The 18,498-nt window shown below is 41.3% G+C and overlaps 1 protein-coding gene and 1 long non-coding RNA gene across 16 annotated transcripts in view; one reads left to right on the forward strand and one right to left on the reverse strand.

The window, feature by feature from the left end:
* MACF1 (microtubule actin crosslinking factor 1) overlaps positions 1 to 18,498 on the forward strand; it is a 416,995-nt gene that overhangs the window by 83,365 nt on the left and 315,132 nt on the right. Inside the window, exon 1 of one of the 12 annotated variants that reach the window (XM_077482054.1) lies at positions 18,093 to 18,214. The exons of the other annotated variants lie outside the window; for them this stretch is intronic. Coding sequence (XP_077338180.1) covers positions 18,163 to 18,214 — 52 coding nt within the window. The 5' untranslated portion in view covers positions 18,093 to 18,162. Of the gene's footprint in view, positions 1 to 18,092; positions 18,215 to 18,498 lie in introns of those variants that run through there. 12 annotated transcript variants of the gene reach the window in all.
* LOC143982920 (uncharacterized) overlaps positions 1 to 18,498 on the reverse strand; it is a 54,073-nt gene that overhangs the window by 8,415 nt on the left and 27,160 nt on the right. For 3 of the 4 annotated variants that reach the window (XR_013274536.1, XR_013274537.1, XR_013274535.1), the window contains one exon: positions 11,075 to 11,252. The exons of the other annotated variant lie outside the window; for it this stretch is intronic. This is a non-coding gene — a long non-coding RNA (uncharacterized LOC143982920). The remainder of the gene's footprint in view (positions 1 to 11,074; positions 11,253 to 18,498) is intronic. 4 annotated transcript variants of the gene reach the window in all.

Here is an 18,498-nt window from a genome sequence, read left to right on the forward strand (position 1 = left end):
ACAGGCCGTGGCATTTTGGGCAGATATTTGAATGCGCCAAAATCGCGTTGAGGAGAGAGGCATTTGGGCAGAAAAAACACCCAATGCACATAAACGCATCAAAACGGCAGGTGCGTTTAGTGCTTGAGCATTTGTTCATTTTCAATAGCTAGAATAAATAAATTTTCTGGCCGGTGAAATGGATAAATGTAAAAACACTTGACACATTGAAACGCTTTGAAAAGCAAGTTTTTAAGGCTGCGTTTCTCCTTCTTAGAGAAAGACATTCAGAAGAGCCTAGTGTGCATGAGGCCTAAGGGTGGGGAGGCCATATTGTTTGCCTACATCTGTTAATGATAACCATCCAAATATGTGGCCAGCTTTAAGACCTTTAAAGTGGTTGTAAACTCCAATCTCTGACTTGTACTTTAGGTAAGCCTATGATAAGGCTTACCTATAGGCACTGTAAATCTCTCCTAAACGGGCACCGATGATGTCATCAATGCATCCGCTCTGCAGGAACGGCCACCGTTCCTTCAGAATCCTGTGCTGTAACGCGTGGGAGTGACATCATTGCGGCTTCAGCCAGTCACACAGCCAGAGCCCACGAACCAGAAGGAAGATGGATGAAGATGGAAGCGGCCTCCAGCAACGACAGCGCATCACTAGAATGCTGCATTTTCAGGTAAGTTTAAATTTCAGGTAAATTGTATGTATACTAGCACATTATGGCTTTACCGCGCAGGTCAGGAGAAAAAAAATAGTCACCCAGCGGTTTACTACCACTTTAAAGTACGGACAACCATTAAAGCTAATTAAATCCATTAAGATATTGAGGCTCTTTTTCTTAGCAGAAAGCGGGGATTGCTTCCTTCTCAAGTTCTAATTTTTGATATTCATTAAAGGATAGTGTGACAGTAATCTTTGGCTTTCTTCCTTGTGAAATCAAGGAAAACGGCTACAATAGAAAACCAAGTAAACCAAATCTAGCAACCAGAAGACTGCTTTATTGCAAGAATGGTGGACATTCTTTGTGAAATTCTAAAGAATGCATTCACGAGTCTTCTAGGCATCGTGGCATACTTCCAAATAAAGTAGGACACCAGTCAAAGCTCTTTGTAAACTTTGGAGAGAGTCTTTGTCAAGATTCTAGTGCTGTCTCAGGATTGGGGAGATTTCCCATCTCTTCAGGTTCCAGCGGCACAACAGGACATGAGTGGATTTATCTTAAAGTGAAGGAAAATCCCACCTTTTGATAGTTGTCACCAGAGCAGATCCCTCAATTAAAACATTTCATCTTTGTCTATTTCCAGTGACAACCTTAAACTCTTGGTTCTGTCCCCAGGACAAATAGTGGAGCTGGATCTCCCTACTGTAGACACATGCAGCAGGGAAAACCCAACAGAGTTTTCAATTCTTTGGTGCCCAACCTTTTGGTACTTGCTGTGTGGCCAATGGACCTCAGCAGTCTGTTTATAGATTAGGAACACTGATTCGTAAAGGGTTAATAACAACGATCTCTCACGGCCTTATGTAACATGTCCGCCATGTTTCACAGTTTTCTGCAGCATGTCTTCTCTCTCCAATCAAACCTGTAGCATGTCCACAGTCTCTAACCATCATCTCTAGTGGTGCACCAAAATGAAAATTCTGATACTGAAACTGAACATTCAGGATGCACCTAGCCGAAACCGAACTTGACGGTTTTTAAAAAAATTATATATTTTTATAATCTACTTTTTTTTTTTTTTTTTTCTTCTTTATTTTCAATTTTGCAATGTTAAATTACAGACCAAAAAACACCTATGAGAGTCAAAATTGACGAGAGAGATACATACAACGTTTAGCAGTACACGAGGACATGAATACTCATAGCGTTACTTGGATATCAGAAGGTACATTAGGAGTACTCCTGAGGCAGAACATATTAAGTTAAAGACAATTCCTTTATTTCTCAGCTATGTGATTGTGATTAGTATAACCGTTGAATAAGTTGTAAACACAATGACTTTGTATACCGAAATTTTGGTGCACCACTAATCCTCTCCTCTAGGAAGTCTCCATTCTCTGACAGTCTGACACTTCCCATTATGGCAGACCTTTGGTGATCTTATGGAGCCACAGGTAATTTCAAAGCCGCTGATCTGTGCGCGAACCTTTTTCAAAGTTGCTGAGTTGCAACTATTTGAACGGTTCCATTAATGACAATGGGGTGCGACTTGTCATGTGCTTTTTAACTGTCAAATTGCATGACAGATCGCACTGGTGTGAACCAGGTCTTAATAAATAGACAAGCACTGTCCCTAATCCTTGGATTGAGTGCATTAATATAAAAGGGTGTTTTGTACTGGCAAAATGCTATTTATTTTGTAAAGTAGATGCTTATGGTACAAGTTCAAAATTGTTCAGAGCTGCAGAGACATTCACACGAACACTATAAAATAGTGCAGTTGTGACAGTGTGACTTTTCTGTATTCATCGTGTTGTCTCTAGGTTGTCAAACAACCTATTCTTTTCAAGTGTGACATTTTTAATTTTCATTCTAATGCCGTGTACAAACGACCGGACTTTCCGTCGGAATGAACTCTGATGGACTTTTTGATGGAGTTCCACTAAAACGGACTTCCCTACACACGATCACACCAAAGTCCGATCGTTTAACGCGATGATGTATGACAGGACTAGAAAAAGGAAGTTCAATAGCCAGTAGCTGCTCTTGGGTCGTTGTTGGTCCGTCGGACCCGCATACAGACGAGTGGGTTTCTTGATGGGAACTGGTTCCAACGGAAAGATTTTCACTTTATAAAGTGTCAGATTTTTCGACAGAAAAGGTCCAATGAAGCCCACACTCAATCAAATTGTCAGACGGATTTTTTCCGTCTGAACTTTGCTGTCAAAGTCCGGTCGTGTGTACACGGTATTAATACTCTTTAAAATCTCAGCTAATCCTTTTCCAAGAATGTTGTATACTTGTGTACATCATTCCAGTGCCAATATTTCTGTTTTTCTTTTACTGTCTGTTTTTTAAATACTGCATTTTGGTTAGTGCTCAACATCAAACGCTGCATGGTATGTAAAAGTTGAACTCTGCTTTAGGTCGTCCTCTCCCCATATATGGCATGTTATTTTTCAGGAGGGGGGTACCTAGTTTTTACAGGTTCTGCACCCGCTTCCACTCGAATTACTGAGCAATCCAAGCAGAAGTTCTCTTCCCCACCCCCATGCCCCCCCATGCAGTCTTCTGGCACATGTCACAGGCCCTAGAAGACTGCGTGACCATTCACAAAGCACAGCACGGCTCAGTGGCTGGCTGTGAAGCCAAAAGCTGCATAGCCGACTGCCCACAGTTAGGATGCCAGTGACGGGAAAATTAAAGGTAGTGAAGAACTAGCCTGAATGAGGATGGTGCTGGATCCCTGAAAATGCAAGTGTCCTATTAAGTCAGCAGCCACAGGATTTGTAGCTGCTGACTTTGAATTTCTTTTGTCCAGACTGAACCTCCTCTTTAAATAGCTCACATTTTATTATCCTTAATTGTGTGCATGAGAATTTTAATATTTATTGTCCAGTCATTGTTTACACTGTATAACTTTTTAAAGTGAGCTATGCATTATGTATAGAAATATAGATTCAAGCCTGCCACTCAGCGCTGAGTCTTGAATGGTTTGAATGAAAAATGAAAGCACTTAATATACACTTTAATTTCTAAGGAACGTTAATCCTTTAAAATGAGATGAAATAATAAAATGCACACTAGGGACAGGTATAAAGGGACTTGTGTAATGAACCTTCCAATAATGTCTGGGAGTGGAGCTTTTCTACACTTTGATAAAAATCAAGGGGCTTTGGTTGGACTTTGAAGTGTCACTGAGGAACTGGCCATATTGGTATGAGCTGTTGGGTGACTGGTTTTACTGGTGTAACAGCTGGTTATGGGGCCCCCAGCAACTGGTTATTGGATTCCCAGCTGTTCAGTCTCTCCCTCTACTGGAATTTCTGGTGTCTGCTCAATTTGTTTTAACCCTTGGTCATTTTCAATTCTTTGAATAACTGCATTCCATAATTTAGGAATCGGACAATGCTTTATGCATAGATGCATTAAATGTCAATTTCCAGTATAGGTTTTTGATAAAAATGAATTGGTAGACTTGGAGTAATTTCACTTTCGCTCTGGTGCTGTTTGTGTCCTTATATAGTCTAAAAAGTAATCGAGATTCCAGGAATTCATATGAAAATGATTTTTTTCATAAGCAAATATTACTGTACCTCCTTCCTTTGTGTGCCGATTGTGATTTTCTTGCTTTTGACATTTTGAACAGCTTACAATTTACCAATAATTCATTGAAGATTTTCAGCTGTGGATTTATATTTTCTTTATCAAACCCTCACCAATTCCATTCATTGTTGAGGGCTGCAAATAAATGGATAATGGATTTCTGAACACCAGTGTTCAGATTAGTTCCTATCCTTTCTGGTACTTCAGTTTTATATGTTGAGACAATAATTGCCAATTATCTTTCTTGACATTCGCATCCAGTATCTAGGATTGTAAAATATACCCCACTCTCTTGGTGATCTGAGAGCCCCTACTTGTGATGCAGAAGGATTCTAAAACATGGCCCCCTGCAGGAGATTTGCATATCTAGAAATTTGAATGGAATAAGAATATTACTACAAAGAAGTTTGCCATGGTAAGCCATTTGAGCACGTCGTGAAATTTGAAATATGACTGCTAATACAAGATGCAGAGTGATAAAAGTTACTCAGCACAGGCACTGCTACTGACCCCACGTTGTACTTTCTGGATTTTCACTTAAATTGATTTTAAAGAAGTCCTATTCATGTAGTGAATTGAAGTTTATGATTTTAGCACAGTTTGTTTCCCTTTTCACCTGCAGATGCTCTGCGTCTTGCTATGTCAACGCTGGGGGATTGCTATAATTTATAGTGAAAAAGGAAGTAAACTTTTGAAGGTTTTTCCTCTTTCTTCTTCCCTGCAAAGTAAAGGCATAATGTGCAAGTATGCATCACATACTAGCACATTTATGTGACACTTGCAAACGAAGCCCGCGTCAGACCGCATACATCACCCGTCTTAATTCCGGGGGGGGGGGGGGGGGGTCGCAGACTCTGGCCCCGTGATGTCATTCGTACGTGGGAGCTGCAGGTCACAGCACACGCTGCTGAAGAAATGGCACGGGCGATCATTCTTTCAGAGCACATGCGCCAATGACCTCATCATCGGTGCAGTATACAGTAAATATCTCCTAAACAGCGCACGTTTAGGAGATATTCACGGTACCTATAGGTAAGCCCAGAATAAGGCTTGCCTATAGGTACAACTTACACAGGGAGGGTTACAATCTCCTTTAAAGTGGAACTTTAGTTAGAAAATAAAGTTCTTCTAGATCACCTTATGCTGGTCCTTCTTGCATATATAGTGATGAAAAACATAAAAAATAAGTACCTATACTATTTAAAATCGAGTTGTACACTGTCTCACCCTGCTCTGCACGTGCTCAGTTGCTCTCCATTTTTGGCATTGTGCCGAAAATCAGAGCCACTAGAGGCCAATCTGCTGACAGCTTAAAGATTTACTGCTGTTCAGGGGCTCTGGGCTTCAGCAAAATGGCAGCCTCTAGCAAGAAGACACAGGAGCCATGCTGGAGGCAATATACAGCACACACTCGTTTTGGTAGCATAAATTATTAATGTGGAATGTATGTTCCTTGCTAAAGAACATTATTTTTGATCACGTTGTTATGGGTAAAGTTCCTGTTTTAGGAGGAGCTCCAATAATTTTTTGTAAAATCTAAAAGCCAGCAGCTACAAAAACTGTAGCTGCTAACTTTTATTAACCAGACACTTGCCTGTCCCAGGATCCAGCGCTGTGCTCAACTGAGCCCATTTCACCAGCCAGACCATTTCACCTCAGTCCCTGGCATCGGCACCTTAACTTTGGGCACCCAGCTGTGACCACTTGCGGCTTCCCAGCTGGTTCCCCGCTACGCGTGCACGAGCCTCCCTGCACATTATGAATGGATCCCACAGTCTTCTGGGACCTGTGACGTGTCCCAAAGAACTGCGAGGAGGGAGGGGGGAAGGAGAATGTGGCGATCCAAGCAGAAGTGAGAGCAGGTACTTGTCAAAACCAGGTACCTGCCCCCCCCCCCCCACCCCCCAAAAAAAGGTACATTTCTTAGTGGGCCTTAAAGCAGAACTTCCCTTTTTGGGTAATTAAAAATAATTATGCCTCTAGTCATTGCTTAATAGGGGCCCTTTCCCATTCTATATGAACCTAAAAAAAAATATTGCCTGGTGCTTAAATTTAGAGGTTATCTGGTCAGTTTTATAATAATTCCAGAGTGTCAGCTGAGACAAAATGCAGATGCCTTGAGATGTTTGTATTTGTCATCCAATACCTTCAGTAGTGCCCCAAAAACCTACTCTGCCAATCCTCACACTTTATGTGTAAGCTTGTATGCCTTCTTCCTCACCTTACAGAGTGATAGGGCCAGTAGAGGCTGGTGGCCCAGAAGGTGTTGTAGAAACAAGTTTCTCACTGGTAGGATCTCCAGGTACAATTGTAGAAAACATAATGGTGGGTAAGCAGGCCTACACTGCGTTTTGAAATCCTATGTTTAGGTGCACTAATCAACTGATTATATTCATTGGAACAAGTGTTTTTTGTGTTTACAAATATTTGTAGCTATTGGTTAAACATTAGCACAAGATTTTGTAGACATATTAGCAATTATTCTTTATTGCATCTATTAAATCTCTTAAATGAGTGCCTTTTACTGGGGTTATTTAATAACATGGTGCAGCAGACATGCATTCGTTTGGGTCTGTTTTGCTCTAGTGACTCATTTGCTTTGTCTCGCCAAACCCAGCAGTTGATTCTCTGGGAATGTGTTCTGATCTCTGTCTAGGATGATTAAAACCAGCAACTTTGCAACTGGAATTTAGCAAAAATGACTTGAGGAATACGCCTGTGCTATTTCTGAACAAACAAACTGTATTTTGGCCCAGTACTGCAGAAGATACGTTTATAGTAGCAAACACTGTATCCAAAAAATGTTACCCTACATGTAACCAAATGTACTTCATTTTGACCTAGAGAAAAAAAGTATCAAAATGAAGTGGAAACCTGCAAGGTTAAGAGTGCCTTTGACCATTTTGTTTCCCATGACTGAGCAGTGATGTTAATCTTGCTGTGAAAACTCATGAACATATCTCATTTCTATAGAACCATCTTGAGCTTTGATCATAAGGAAATAGTGGGAGTGGAGCCGAGCTACACTGTGTGTGTCAAGACGTGCACATAATGTGGCTTGGGATCAAGCCCACACAAGTGCCACCATACTGTAGCAAGCAGCTTGCTACGAGGGCACTGGAAAGGCTGGAGGAGCCAGAATCTCCAGAGCGGTTACGTTTTTTTGAATTTTTTTATCATTTAAAAAAAAAAAAAATCCTTTGCAATCTCTTTAATACGTTCCTGGTATGTCATAATTTACAACAACCGTAAAATTGTTTAGGAAGGTGTCACATTTTATCAACAAAAATCAGCCTGTTGCATCAAGAGGAAGCAATCTCTTCTCCCCAGTGATCACTCGGGCTGTGCATGGTAAATTTGTAGCAAGTCACAATCTGAGAAGCTACTGTAGGGGCAGATAGATCTCAGTCAGATATTTGTGAACACCGCTAATAACTGCACATAAACCAGATTTTACATGACTGGGTCAGCTTAGTCCAGGAATTGGATGCCGATCCTGGACAATGCTTGAACAAACATGGTGCTGTCCTTCTGGAAAGAAAAGCAGATGAAGGCAATGTCAGGAAGAGTACTGTGGTCTCTGAGAGAGGTAATAGTGGTTTTAAGAGAATAGCAGTCAAAAGGACAAGTGTACTTGTAGTAAACAGTAGACCCCTTATCTAAACTAACCCCCAGCTGTTTACTTATTGCAGCATGGCAGCAATGACCTCTTCTGCTGTTTACTTTCTCTGGGTGAAATTCTTCTTTAACATTGGCCATGCTTACAGAATGAACCCCAATAGAACTTGAATAGGACTGTATTTTGAGTGTCTCAGTTTTGGAGTGCAGTCCTATACGGGGCTATTAGGGCTCACTGCGCAGGCGCGGCCAAGTCTTGACAAGATTCCAGCCCAGAGGAGGTCTAACAGTGAGTGGGGCTGCGGCTGTCTTGCTGAATTAAGTGTGTAACTGGATGGATGCTTCTGGGTTTTTTAAGTTGAGAGTAAATGGATTGATGTACTATGTATTAAAAGTTACTTTGTGTATAGGATTTTTTTTGGACTGTTCCCCATTGAGAGTTCCAAGATAAGCAGATGCAAAAGTTTACTGTGTGCAGAGTTCTGTGATATTCTGAGAACAGCAGGTCTTCAATAAAGAGGTTATCTTTTACGAATAGGGTTTTTTTATTTTGTTTTTTATTATTATTATTATTTATTTTTTGCAACCAAATTAAAAGAAAAAAAATATTTTGGGACTTTTTTTTTTTTTTTTGTTTTTTTAAACAAACAAGGGTTAAAAAGTAATTTTTTGTTTATACAGTATACACATTAGTTTATGTAACACTCAAACAAATATTTATCTTGCTCGTTTTTGTGTGTGTTATCTGTATTTGGGGAATTTCCTATGTGGTTTAGTCAAAGGAATTTGATATTGGGAAACTCAGTTTGGTTCCAAACATATAGTTTATCATCATTGCCTTGATCAAATTTCTTGTAATAGTATTTTTATATATCCTGGATGTATTTTTAATCAGTTTCCTTTAGAAAACAAATGTGTTCTGTGCACTGACAGCACAGAAGTTCTGCACAGCTTTGAATAATCACTGATAAATGTTTGTGTGTAAATGCACACAAAGTAAAGCTGGTCATACATGGATCGAAATTCAGCTGGTTCAGTAGGGACCGGACAAATTTCCATCCATGTATGGGCACCTTGGTTGTACACAAATCAATCATCTGTTTTCAGATAAAATACGGACATGCATGCATCCCTATGGCTTAACGGGTTTTCGGTGGATGAACATCCGCTGACACCCGATATCATCCATCCCCGCTATGGTCCGACAGACGGTCCGTGTGCATCCGATTCCCCCATAGAGGAGAGCGGAGATCTGACAGGGTGATCCCTGTACAGTGTGCAGTAACCGCCCTGCCATCCGCTGGCTCAGCGGGGATCAACGGAACATTCCCTGCTGAGCAAGCGGATGTTCACGGGGCAGGATCATCAAGGATCCATCCTGTGTGAAAGGACCCCTACTGTGTTAATCAAATAATCACGCAATTTTCTTTCCTTCCACCCGTGAGCATTGCCACCCTAAAGCCCCACACACACTATTGGATTTTCTGCTGATTTTTGTCATCAGTTTTACCAAAACCATGTAGTGCGAGGGCCTGCCTGATTGCATACACCAGTGTTTCTCAACTCCAGTCCTTAAGGTGCCCTAACAGGTCATGTTTTCTAGCTTTCCCTCAGACGAATTGGCTGTGGTAATTACCAAGGCAGTGAAACTGATCAAATCACCTGTGCAAAGTAATGGAAAGCATGAAAACATGACCTGTTGGGGCGCCTTGAGGACTGGAGTTGAGAAACACTGGCATACACATTGAAACTCCTAAGGTTTGACCTCATATTATATGGTTTTGGTAAATCTGAAGGAAAAAATCAGCAGAAAATCTGATAGTGTGTATGGGGCTCTAGACAGAAGGCGTTACTGGCAGGATTTCCAGGTAAAAATAAATATAAAAAACGCTGATAAAATGATGACGAGAACAAACGCAGCCACCACATCTAAGGACTAGTAAGCTGCAATATATTATATTTTTGTTCTTTAGAACAAAAGGTTTATATACATGCTAAATAAACTTGTCTTAACTGCCTGCCGACCGCCTCATGTAAAAGTATGGTGGCAAAGCAGCTCTCCTGTACTGGATATGTGATCCAGCAGTTCTGGGTATGGGTCACAGTGACTGTGCTGTGACTAGTAACAGTACAAGCCGATCAGTGGGTACCAGCCAATGGTTAACTGCTGGCACCCACTGATCTGCGAAGAGGATGACAGGACAGAGCTCTGTGAATGTAAACAATACAGAATGTCCTGTCAGTGGGGATGTGCTGATTTTGTTTCCCTGCAAAGCAGGGAATAAAAACTGGCACATGCCTTAGTGAATGCACCAAGCACTGTTAGGCCCACCTTTAGACCCTTTTCACACTAGGGCATTTTCAGGCACTTTTTGGCTGGAAATAGTGTCTGTAAAGCGCCTGAAAAAAGCATCCCCAGTGTGAAAGCCAGAGTGCTTTCACACTGGGTCAGTGCACTTGCAGGACGTTAGAAATTGTCCTGCAAGCAGCATCTACTGCCCATTGGAATGAATGGGCATCGCTGCCAGAACACTTGCAAATCGCTTCGGCAGCGGTGCTACACATGCACATTTAACCCTTTATTTGGCCGTTATCGTGGGTAAAAACCGCCCCACTAGCGGCCAAATAGAGCAGCTAAAACAACGGTAAATCGCCCCCAAAACTAGTGGCATTTTACCGTCAACGCCCGCCCTCCCCAGTGTGAAAGCAGCCTAAATCTCTTGATCGCCCTAGATGTTAACCCCTTCCCAGGCTTGGTCTTTTGTTCAGTGTCCGTGTATATTTTTAGCACTGATCACTGTATTGGTGTCACTGTTTCCCACATAGTCAGACTGGCTGCTACACTATCGCAGTCCTGCTATAAGACACTGATCGCTGCCATTTACTAGTATAAATAAATAAAAATTCCAGTATGTCCCATAGTTTGTAGATGCTATCACGTTCATGAAAACTAATATACACTTATTGGGATTTCACACTGGAGCGGTGTGCTGGCAGGTTGGTAAAAAAAAAAAAAGTCCTGCTAGCAGCATATTTGGAGCGGTGTGTATACCGCTCCTGCCCATTGAAATCAATGGGGCAGCGTGGCTTTGCGGTGGTTTTTAATCTTTTCCCGGATGCTAGCGGGGAGTAAAACCGCCTGCTAGTGGCCGAATAGCGACGCAAATCCGACGGTAAAGAGTTCTTTTCTTTTTATCTTACCTGCAAGACAAAGGCATAATGCGCTAGTATGCATTGCAGCGATGGAATCTGCTTCCATCTTCACCCGTCTTGCTTCTGGGTTCGTGTACTCCATCTCTGTGACTGGCCGAAGCCCCAGTGACGTCATTCCCGTGCATGAACAAGGGAAGGTGGAAGTTTACTTCCTCTTTAAGCAAATCTAAAGCCAAGAACAAAAATTAAGTATATTACAGCTTACCAGTCTCTAAATGTGGTTGAGGTCTTGTGGGGCTAAGGCAAGCCATACAATGTATTTCTACCAAACGCAGTACTATCTATCAACCAAGCGCTTAACCTGAACCTCCAGGCAAGCAGTGAGGTTGGTTAATGTGTAACTTAATGCTTTCTTATTAGTGAATTTATCCACTTTGATTAGTCAACTGTTGTTTTTAAAGTAGGAGTTCACCCTAGAATTACTCAGTGATCAATAAATAGCCCACGCTGTGGTCGTCCAGCAAATCGTACCATTCTGCCCCTGGCATCGCTCACCCCCCCCCCCCCACACGTGCTATCTACGTCCTCTGATTGCAAAGCCGGATTGGAAAGTACTTGAATGTGCTTCCTCTGAGCCCTGATGCTGTCAGACTTAAGCTGGCCATACACGGTTAGAATATCATTCGGAAAACCGTCCGCTACGCTCGATTGTTCGACATTCGAAACGTTAGTGGTTACATTTCGATTCTCGAAATGCAAATTTTGTGCCGAAAAAACCCCCCCAACGTGTGGTTTTTTTTTTTCGCAAAAACTATTGATTTTCGAAAGATTAGTAGTGTAATCGAACGAAAATAGTTCGAAAAATTTACTGCGCATGTTAAAATCTAACCACGGGTTTCCGTGGGAGGATTCTCAAAAGTCGAATCCTTGTTACATAACTTACACTGCTTATATAATTGATCGAGGACAATTGTACTATTTATGTTGTTAACGATCGCTAATATGTCTAATATTGGGCGACATCTATTGATGCAATGTTGGTGTTCTCGCATGCATGTTCGACAAATTTTACAATTTTCGAACGGTTTTCCCAAGCGATATTCTAACAGTGTATGGCCAGCTTAAGATGAGCCATTTTTACCTGGGTTCTCTGGAAGTTCTCCAGAAACTGCTATGATTTCCATGAGCTGTGGCTGATTGACCGTTCATGGGTTGGTGCTTGCATAGTCTTGTGGCCAGTGCCATTTGTCAATGGCAGCTGCATGACACCAGTGCTCTTTGAGCTGTCTATAGGGGCAGAATTCTGATCACCACTATAAGAGGGGCAGTCTTCCCACTGACCCCCCACATATTTTAACATGCACTGAAAACTGCAAATAAGTAGAGCTCTATTCCAGACATCTAGGTGTGAGAGGACCCTTTATCTATAGTCATCCTAGTCAAGGACTCAACTAGCTTCTTCAGAAGGAGCAGGCAACAATGGAGGCCTGTGTGTTTTTATCTTTCGGGTTTCCTTGTAATTATGAATGCTTTCTCCTAAAACATGTCACTAAATTATTTTGTTTTTCCAGGGTGGACCATTTAATTAAACGTAGATGAGATTTTGATTGCATGACACTGCCATGTCTCTATAATTGTAAACACAGTAATCTATATATAACCTTGTGAGCTACAGTGTACACAGTAGTAGCCTTTGCCCTTCCTTTACGTGTTTACATATCACTTCAAATAGTCTTTTTATCATTGAATTTTCTGTTCTCTGATCATAATCCTACTGTTGACATTCAGCAAGTTCAATGTGGCTGAGCCTTTTTAAAGAAAGTGACCATAAAAGTTTGCCGCAGGGTCGATTTTACTAAAACTGGAGAGTGCAAAAAAATCTGTGGCAGTTGTGCAAAGAAACCAATCAGCTTCCAGTTTTTTTTGTCAAAGCTTAATTGAATAAACTGAACTTAGAAGCTGGCTACCATACGCAGCTGCACCAGATTTTGCACTTTCCAATCTTAGTAAATCAATCCTCATGTCCTGTGCATGTTTTAAGGTGTCCTTCTGTTGCCCCTTGTGTAATGATACATAACTGAATACTCCAGAAAAGATGAGCACCCCTTTTATAATAGCCAGAGTATTTTGGTGGTAGATGGAAACTCAGAAATGGAAACTCAAATAGCCTCACCAGAGCCCCATGACACACATATGAATCTAATAGATGATATTGGTTGTAGCGACATGTCATGCGATTTGACCTGTCACCTTTTTAGCACCTATTGTCGCCAGTCGCACTGTTCGAATCAGTGTGATGCCGACTTTGTTGTGCCGCATTGATTTGAAAAAGTAGTTCCTGCACTACTTTTTGCAATTTCGAGTGTGATTTGCATAGACGTCTGTACATGAAGCCGTAAAGATGTCTTCCAAGTTGTACTGACATGCAGCTTTGAAATCGTGCGATTTCAGATGAAGTCACATAATTTCAAAGCCGCAGGCAATGTAAATGAGCGCTTAGTTCTATACTTTGAGGTTGATTTACTAAAACTGGAGAATGTAAAATCGAGTGCAGCTGTGCATGGAAGTCAAGCTTCTAACTGCAGCTTGTTCAATTAAAGCGTTAACCCAAAAAAATAAAGATCTTGTTCCTTTAAAAGCATATTATACAGCACAGTGCTTGCGCTGTGTCATTTGGCCCCCTGTATCACCTGTAATACCTGGCTGATCCTGCCAGTTTCTACCCTCCCCTCTGTACGCTGACTCTGATATATCAGGGCTGCTGAGCCCTGACACCACTGTCAACATATGACGGAGGCACGTATGCCATGTGCAGCTCTCCTGTCTCCCTCTGTCCTGCTCTACCTGTCATCTCTCACTGTCGCTGATCTGCTCCTCTCCCCACTGCTTCAAAACAAACTGATCTGTATATCATCCCCTCTGGCAAATAAAAATCTATGCTTTATATATATAAAAAAAAGAATTCTACTAGTTTTAACAGTGTCTTACAGTGATCACATGTCACGTGACTCCAGGCTCTTAGCTCCTCTCCTCCCTGGCTGACATCAGCAGGGGAATCTCGACCCCGCCCCCTGGAGATGTCACACAGGGAGATTTGAGAGCCTAGACTCATGTGATTGCTGGGAGATTCTTTTAAAAAGGTAGAAATATATATATTTTTTTTATAAAGCACAGGCACTAGGATGCAGCTTTTTATCTGACAGAGAGGATGATATAAAGATGAGATAGTGGCACTTTGAGAAAAAACAAGCAAACCTGGAAGCTGATTGGTTTCAATGCAGGTTTTGCACTCTCCAGTTTTAGTAAATTAACCCATAGTGTTACTAAGAGCTCTTTCACACTGAGGTGCTTTTCAAACACTTTGATGCTAAAAAAAAAAAGCGCCTGAAAAGCTCACGAAAGCTGCTTCCTTTTTAAAGTCAATGAATTCACACTGGGGTGGTGTGCTGGCGGAGCAGTGCAAAAAATCATGTAAGCCGCATGTTTGGCGTGCTGAAAAAAACAAGCGCTTCAAAAACACCCCTCTCCATTGAAAATGAATGGGACGTGCCTGAAAAGCTCCTCAAAATGGTTTTTGGAGCATTTTTTGAGTCTCGTGTCCTTAAAAAAACGAACGCCTCAAAAGCCTTGCATAAGCGCTCATCGATTTTATGGGCAGTTTTGAAGCACCTCCGTGTGAAAGGCTCCAAAGCTGAAATAGAAGAACATAAATGCTCTTATCTAATAAATCCGTACAGCGAGTAATGACATGCAAATTGCAATAACCCACAGCAACTAGTAACGTTTTTACCTTCCGTCACATTAATGCAGTAAAAACAAAAACTGCCTTGGGGAATTTTCCCCACGCTTTTGTGACCTTTTACTTGTTACTTGGACAAGCCATGAGAAGACATGAATACTTCCCAGTGGGAAATCGGATGGCATTAATAACACACAACCCAAGGAAAGGCACCTGGCTGTCGGGGTGGCGCGTGTTTGAACTAAAAGGTTTTTTTAATCTGAATTGGCAGAGTGCAGCTCTTCTTGCATCCAAGCAGTACCAGCCTGGTAAGAGCTTCTAATCCTTCTCTCTTTAAAAGAAAAAAATTGTTGCCATTCTTTTGACAAGATTTAGTTTCATTTCTTGCTGTGACATCCAGTCAGACCTATATAGTAGGGCAGTTTTATAGACTGATGTAAAAATTAGAGGTTCTAACCATTTCCAGAGCTTTCAAAAATATTTTGACTGGATTAGAATTTTATGTAGAATCTGTAGATATTGATACATGTGGTAAAATGAACTATACAGCTCTTGGTGATTAGCTGTCCTCCCTATCTCCTGTACAATAGATTGCACTTACATACTTTTAGACTAGAAATATTCTCTGACACATGGACTTTCAGTGTTGGTGGAACTTCCCTCTCCCAATCAACATTGATTGTTTTTAATCCTCCTGCTGCTGGTATTAGTAAATGGATAGGAAAATATACAGTATCATATTTTCTTGTTTTAAACTTATTTTTGTTACATTTCTTCAGGTTACTTCTTGGTTTCCATGCCTAGGCGAATGATATCATACATCCCAAGAGTCTTCAGGAGGGCGGAGGAGGGGTTTCTCAGCTAAGCACTCTCTCCTGCATTCACACTTGAGCTAAGGGCAGATGGATTTCAGGAAGTAAATGCTACATGAATCATTTGCCCTTACTCAAAATGGCCACAGCCAGAAATGTTAGGGGGTATATTTAAAAGTGATTGCGCAACAAAATAAAGCATGGAGACATGGATGGATGTAGGAGTTTTCTTTGAATATTACAAATCTATGAAAAAGTGTTTCTGGTTTGTGGTGCTCGGATACAGTGAAGATCTGCTTTAGGCCACCTTTCGCACATGCAGAACGTTTGTCCATTTTTTTTAATCCATCTTTTGACGGAAGAAAAACGGACATCAATGCATGTCTATGGAAAACTGGATATGTCAACAGATAATTATCCATTTACATCTGTTTTTTTTTTTTTTTTTAAAATCTGATCAAAGCCCTATTTTTGTTTCTTTTAACCGCTTGCCGACCAGCCACCACAATTGTACTTTGGCAACATGGCTTGTGAATCGCCGTTATGTTACGTCACTCCCTCTGGTGGCCACTAGGTACACTCCCACAGCTCGCACCCCCCCCCCGGAGCCGCTGCAAGTGTGACTACCGGGCTCCCGCGATTGCTCGTAACACGGGGAGAACCAGGATCTCTGTGTAATCAGTCCCCTCCCCCTTCCGTTAGAACACTCACTAGGGAACACAATTGATGCTTTGATCGCCCCCTAGTGTTAACCCCTACACTGCCAGTGACATTTTTACAGTGATCAATGCATTTTTATAGAATTGATCACGGTATTAATGCCAATGGTCCCAGAAATTTGTCAGAATTGTCCGATGTGTCCCCCATAATATCAGTCATGAGAAAAATCACAGATCACTGCCATTACTAGTAAAAAAAATAAAATAATAAAAATGCTATAATCTATCCCCTATTTTGTATTTGACACTATAACTTTTGCACAAAACCAATCAATATACGCTCATTGCAATATATTTTTTTTTTCTTTTTTTCTAAAAATATGTAGAAGAATACATATCGGCCTAAACGGATAGCAAAAAGTAAAAAATAATAATGCATTTTTTTTTTCAAAATTGTCACTCTTGTTTTTTTGTTTATAGTGCAAAAAATAAAAACCGCAGAGGTGATCAAATACCACCAAAAGAAAACTCTATTTGTGGGGAAAAAAAGGACGTCCATTTTGTTTTGGTGCAGTGTTGCACAGCCGCACAAATGTCAGTTAAAGCGACGCAGTGTCGAATCACAAAATGTGCTTTGGTCAGGAAGGGGGGTAAAATGCTCCGGGGCTGAAGCGGTTAAAAAAATGCAACGGACAAAAATCAGATGTAAACGGACGGACAGTCAGTTTTTGCATTGTTGATGGACGTAAATAAACTGATAACAAAACCGAGCCCCTGTTCAAGTTGACTGCACCTTTTGAAATTGTGCGACTTTATATAAAATGTCACAATTTCTAAGCTGCATGTCATGTGACTTGGAAGACATCTGTGCGGCTTCATACACAGATGTCTATGCAAGTCGCACACGACATCATCAAAAGAGGCACAGGAACTACTTTTTCATATCGGTACAGAACCGCAAAGTTGGCAACGCACCAATTAGAACAGAGTGACTGCCGGAAATAGGCGGCAGCCTGTCATGCGATTTGACCAGTCGCTCATCTTCATCTCTTTTTTCTTTGAAAAAAATCGATACTGAACTGATGAAATGATCGTCCCGCGTGGTGTGAAAGAGGTCTTTAAGTGAACAAATATCCAAACGTCTGCCTTAAAGTTTTCTGTCCCCCATCTGTTTCCAGTATTTTCTGGGTGGGATGAAGCTCTTACTGTGGAGTGCCTGTAAATAGGTCCTATGGGACCTGGTGGCTTTATAGCCTAGTGTGTAATACTGTATTTGACAGATATCTTGATCTTTTCGGGACATGCTGTAAGGGTCTGTGCCTTAATCCTTTAGTCTGGTATTCATGCGAACATCTCCCTCCTGAATCTGCCAGCTGTCTGGGAGCAGGTGAAGAAACCCAATCTAGTGACCCACCCCTCTTGCCTTCAGTTACAACACGTGTGGACCGTTTCCTCCCGCAGATTCACTTGGTCCTTACACTGGATGCTACTGCTTGGATGCTTACTGCTTTATCCTAGGGTTGTGTGTTCAGGTGTGCCAATGGGGGGAGGTGTGCTAGTTCCGGATCACCTTGTGCTGTAAATACCTCTGAGCTATGTCTGTTTTCTACAGTGACCCTAAGGCTCAATGTTATGAGTAGCCTTGTTAGAGTAAAGTTCACATTGTAAAAGGCACAACTTCCATTTGCTTGTTATAGTTACTCCGTACTGTCACTGGGTGGTTATTGGTATTCTAGTTAGCTTTAAATCAATTTTTGGCAGATTTATACCGGAGGTTAGCGGAATTCTTTGAGTGTTGTATGACCTCTCTATGCGCAGTGGCCGTGTGTTTGCTTAGAGGTGGGGGGTTGGACTACATAGGGATCATTTACCTCTGGGTAACACAGGTTAGGCTGCTCATTGAATGTAGAAAGCACACCTGTTGTCATGAGTATCTCCAACTACAAGAAGTTTCTTCAGGACCTAAATAACCTTAAAGGTATGTATTTGTATCTATCCTTTTCTAAGTCATTCTTCTCATATAATATTCATTGTGGGCCTTTGCTTCCCTCTATCTGATGACTATAATCTATCTGTGTATGTGTATTTTTCATGTGGTCTTTATATAGTATGTATGATTCTGTTTGGGCGCAGTCCTCTGTGTTTGTTGTTTCTTTGCATTTGTTTGAAGAATGCTAGACCACCAATGACAAAATATAGTATTTTTCTTGGCAGATATTGATACATACATATATACGGAAATGTTTGAGCATGTGTAAAATA

This window comes from Lithobates pipiens, unplaced genomic scaffold, assembly GCF_037356315.1.
Source record: "Lithobates pipiens isolate NorthernLeopardFrog02 unplaced genomic scaffold, aLitPip1_a1.2 Scaffold_16, whole genome shotgun sequence".
NCBI lineage: Eukaryota > Metazoa > Chordata > Amphibia > Anura > Ranidae > Lithobates > Lithobates pipiens.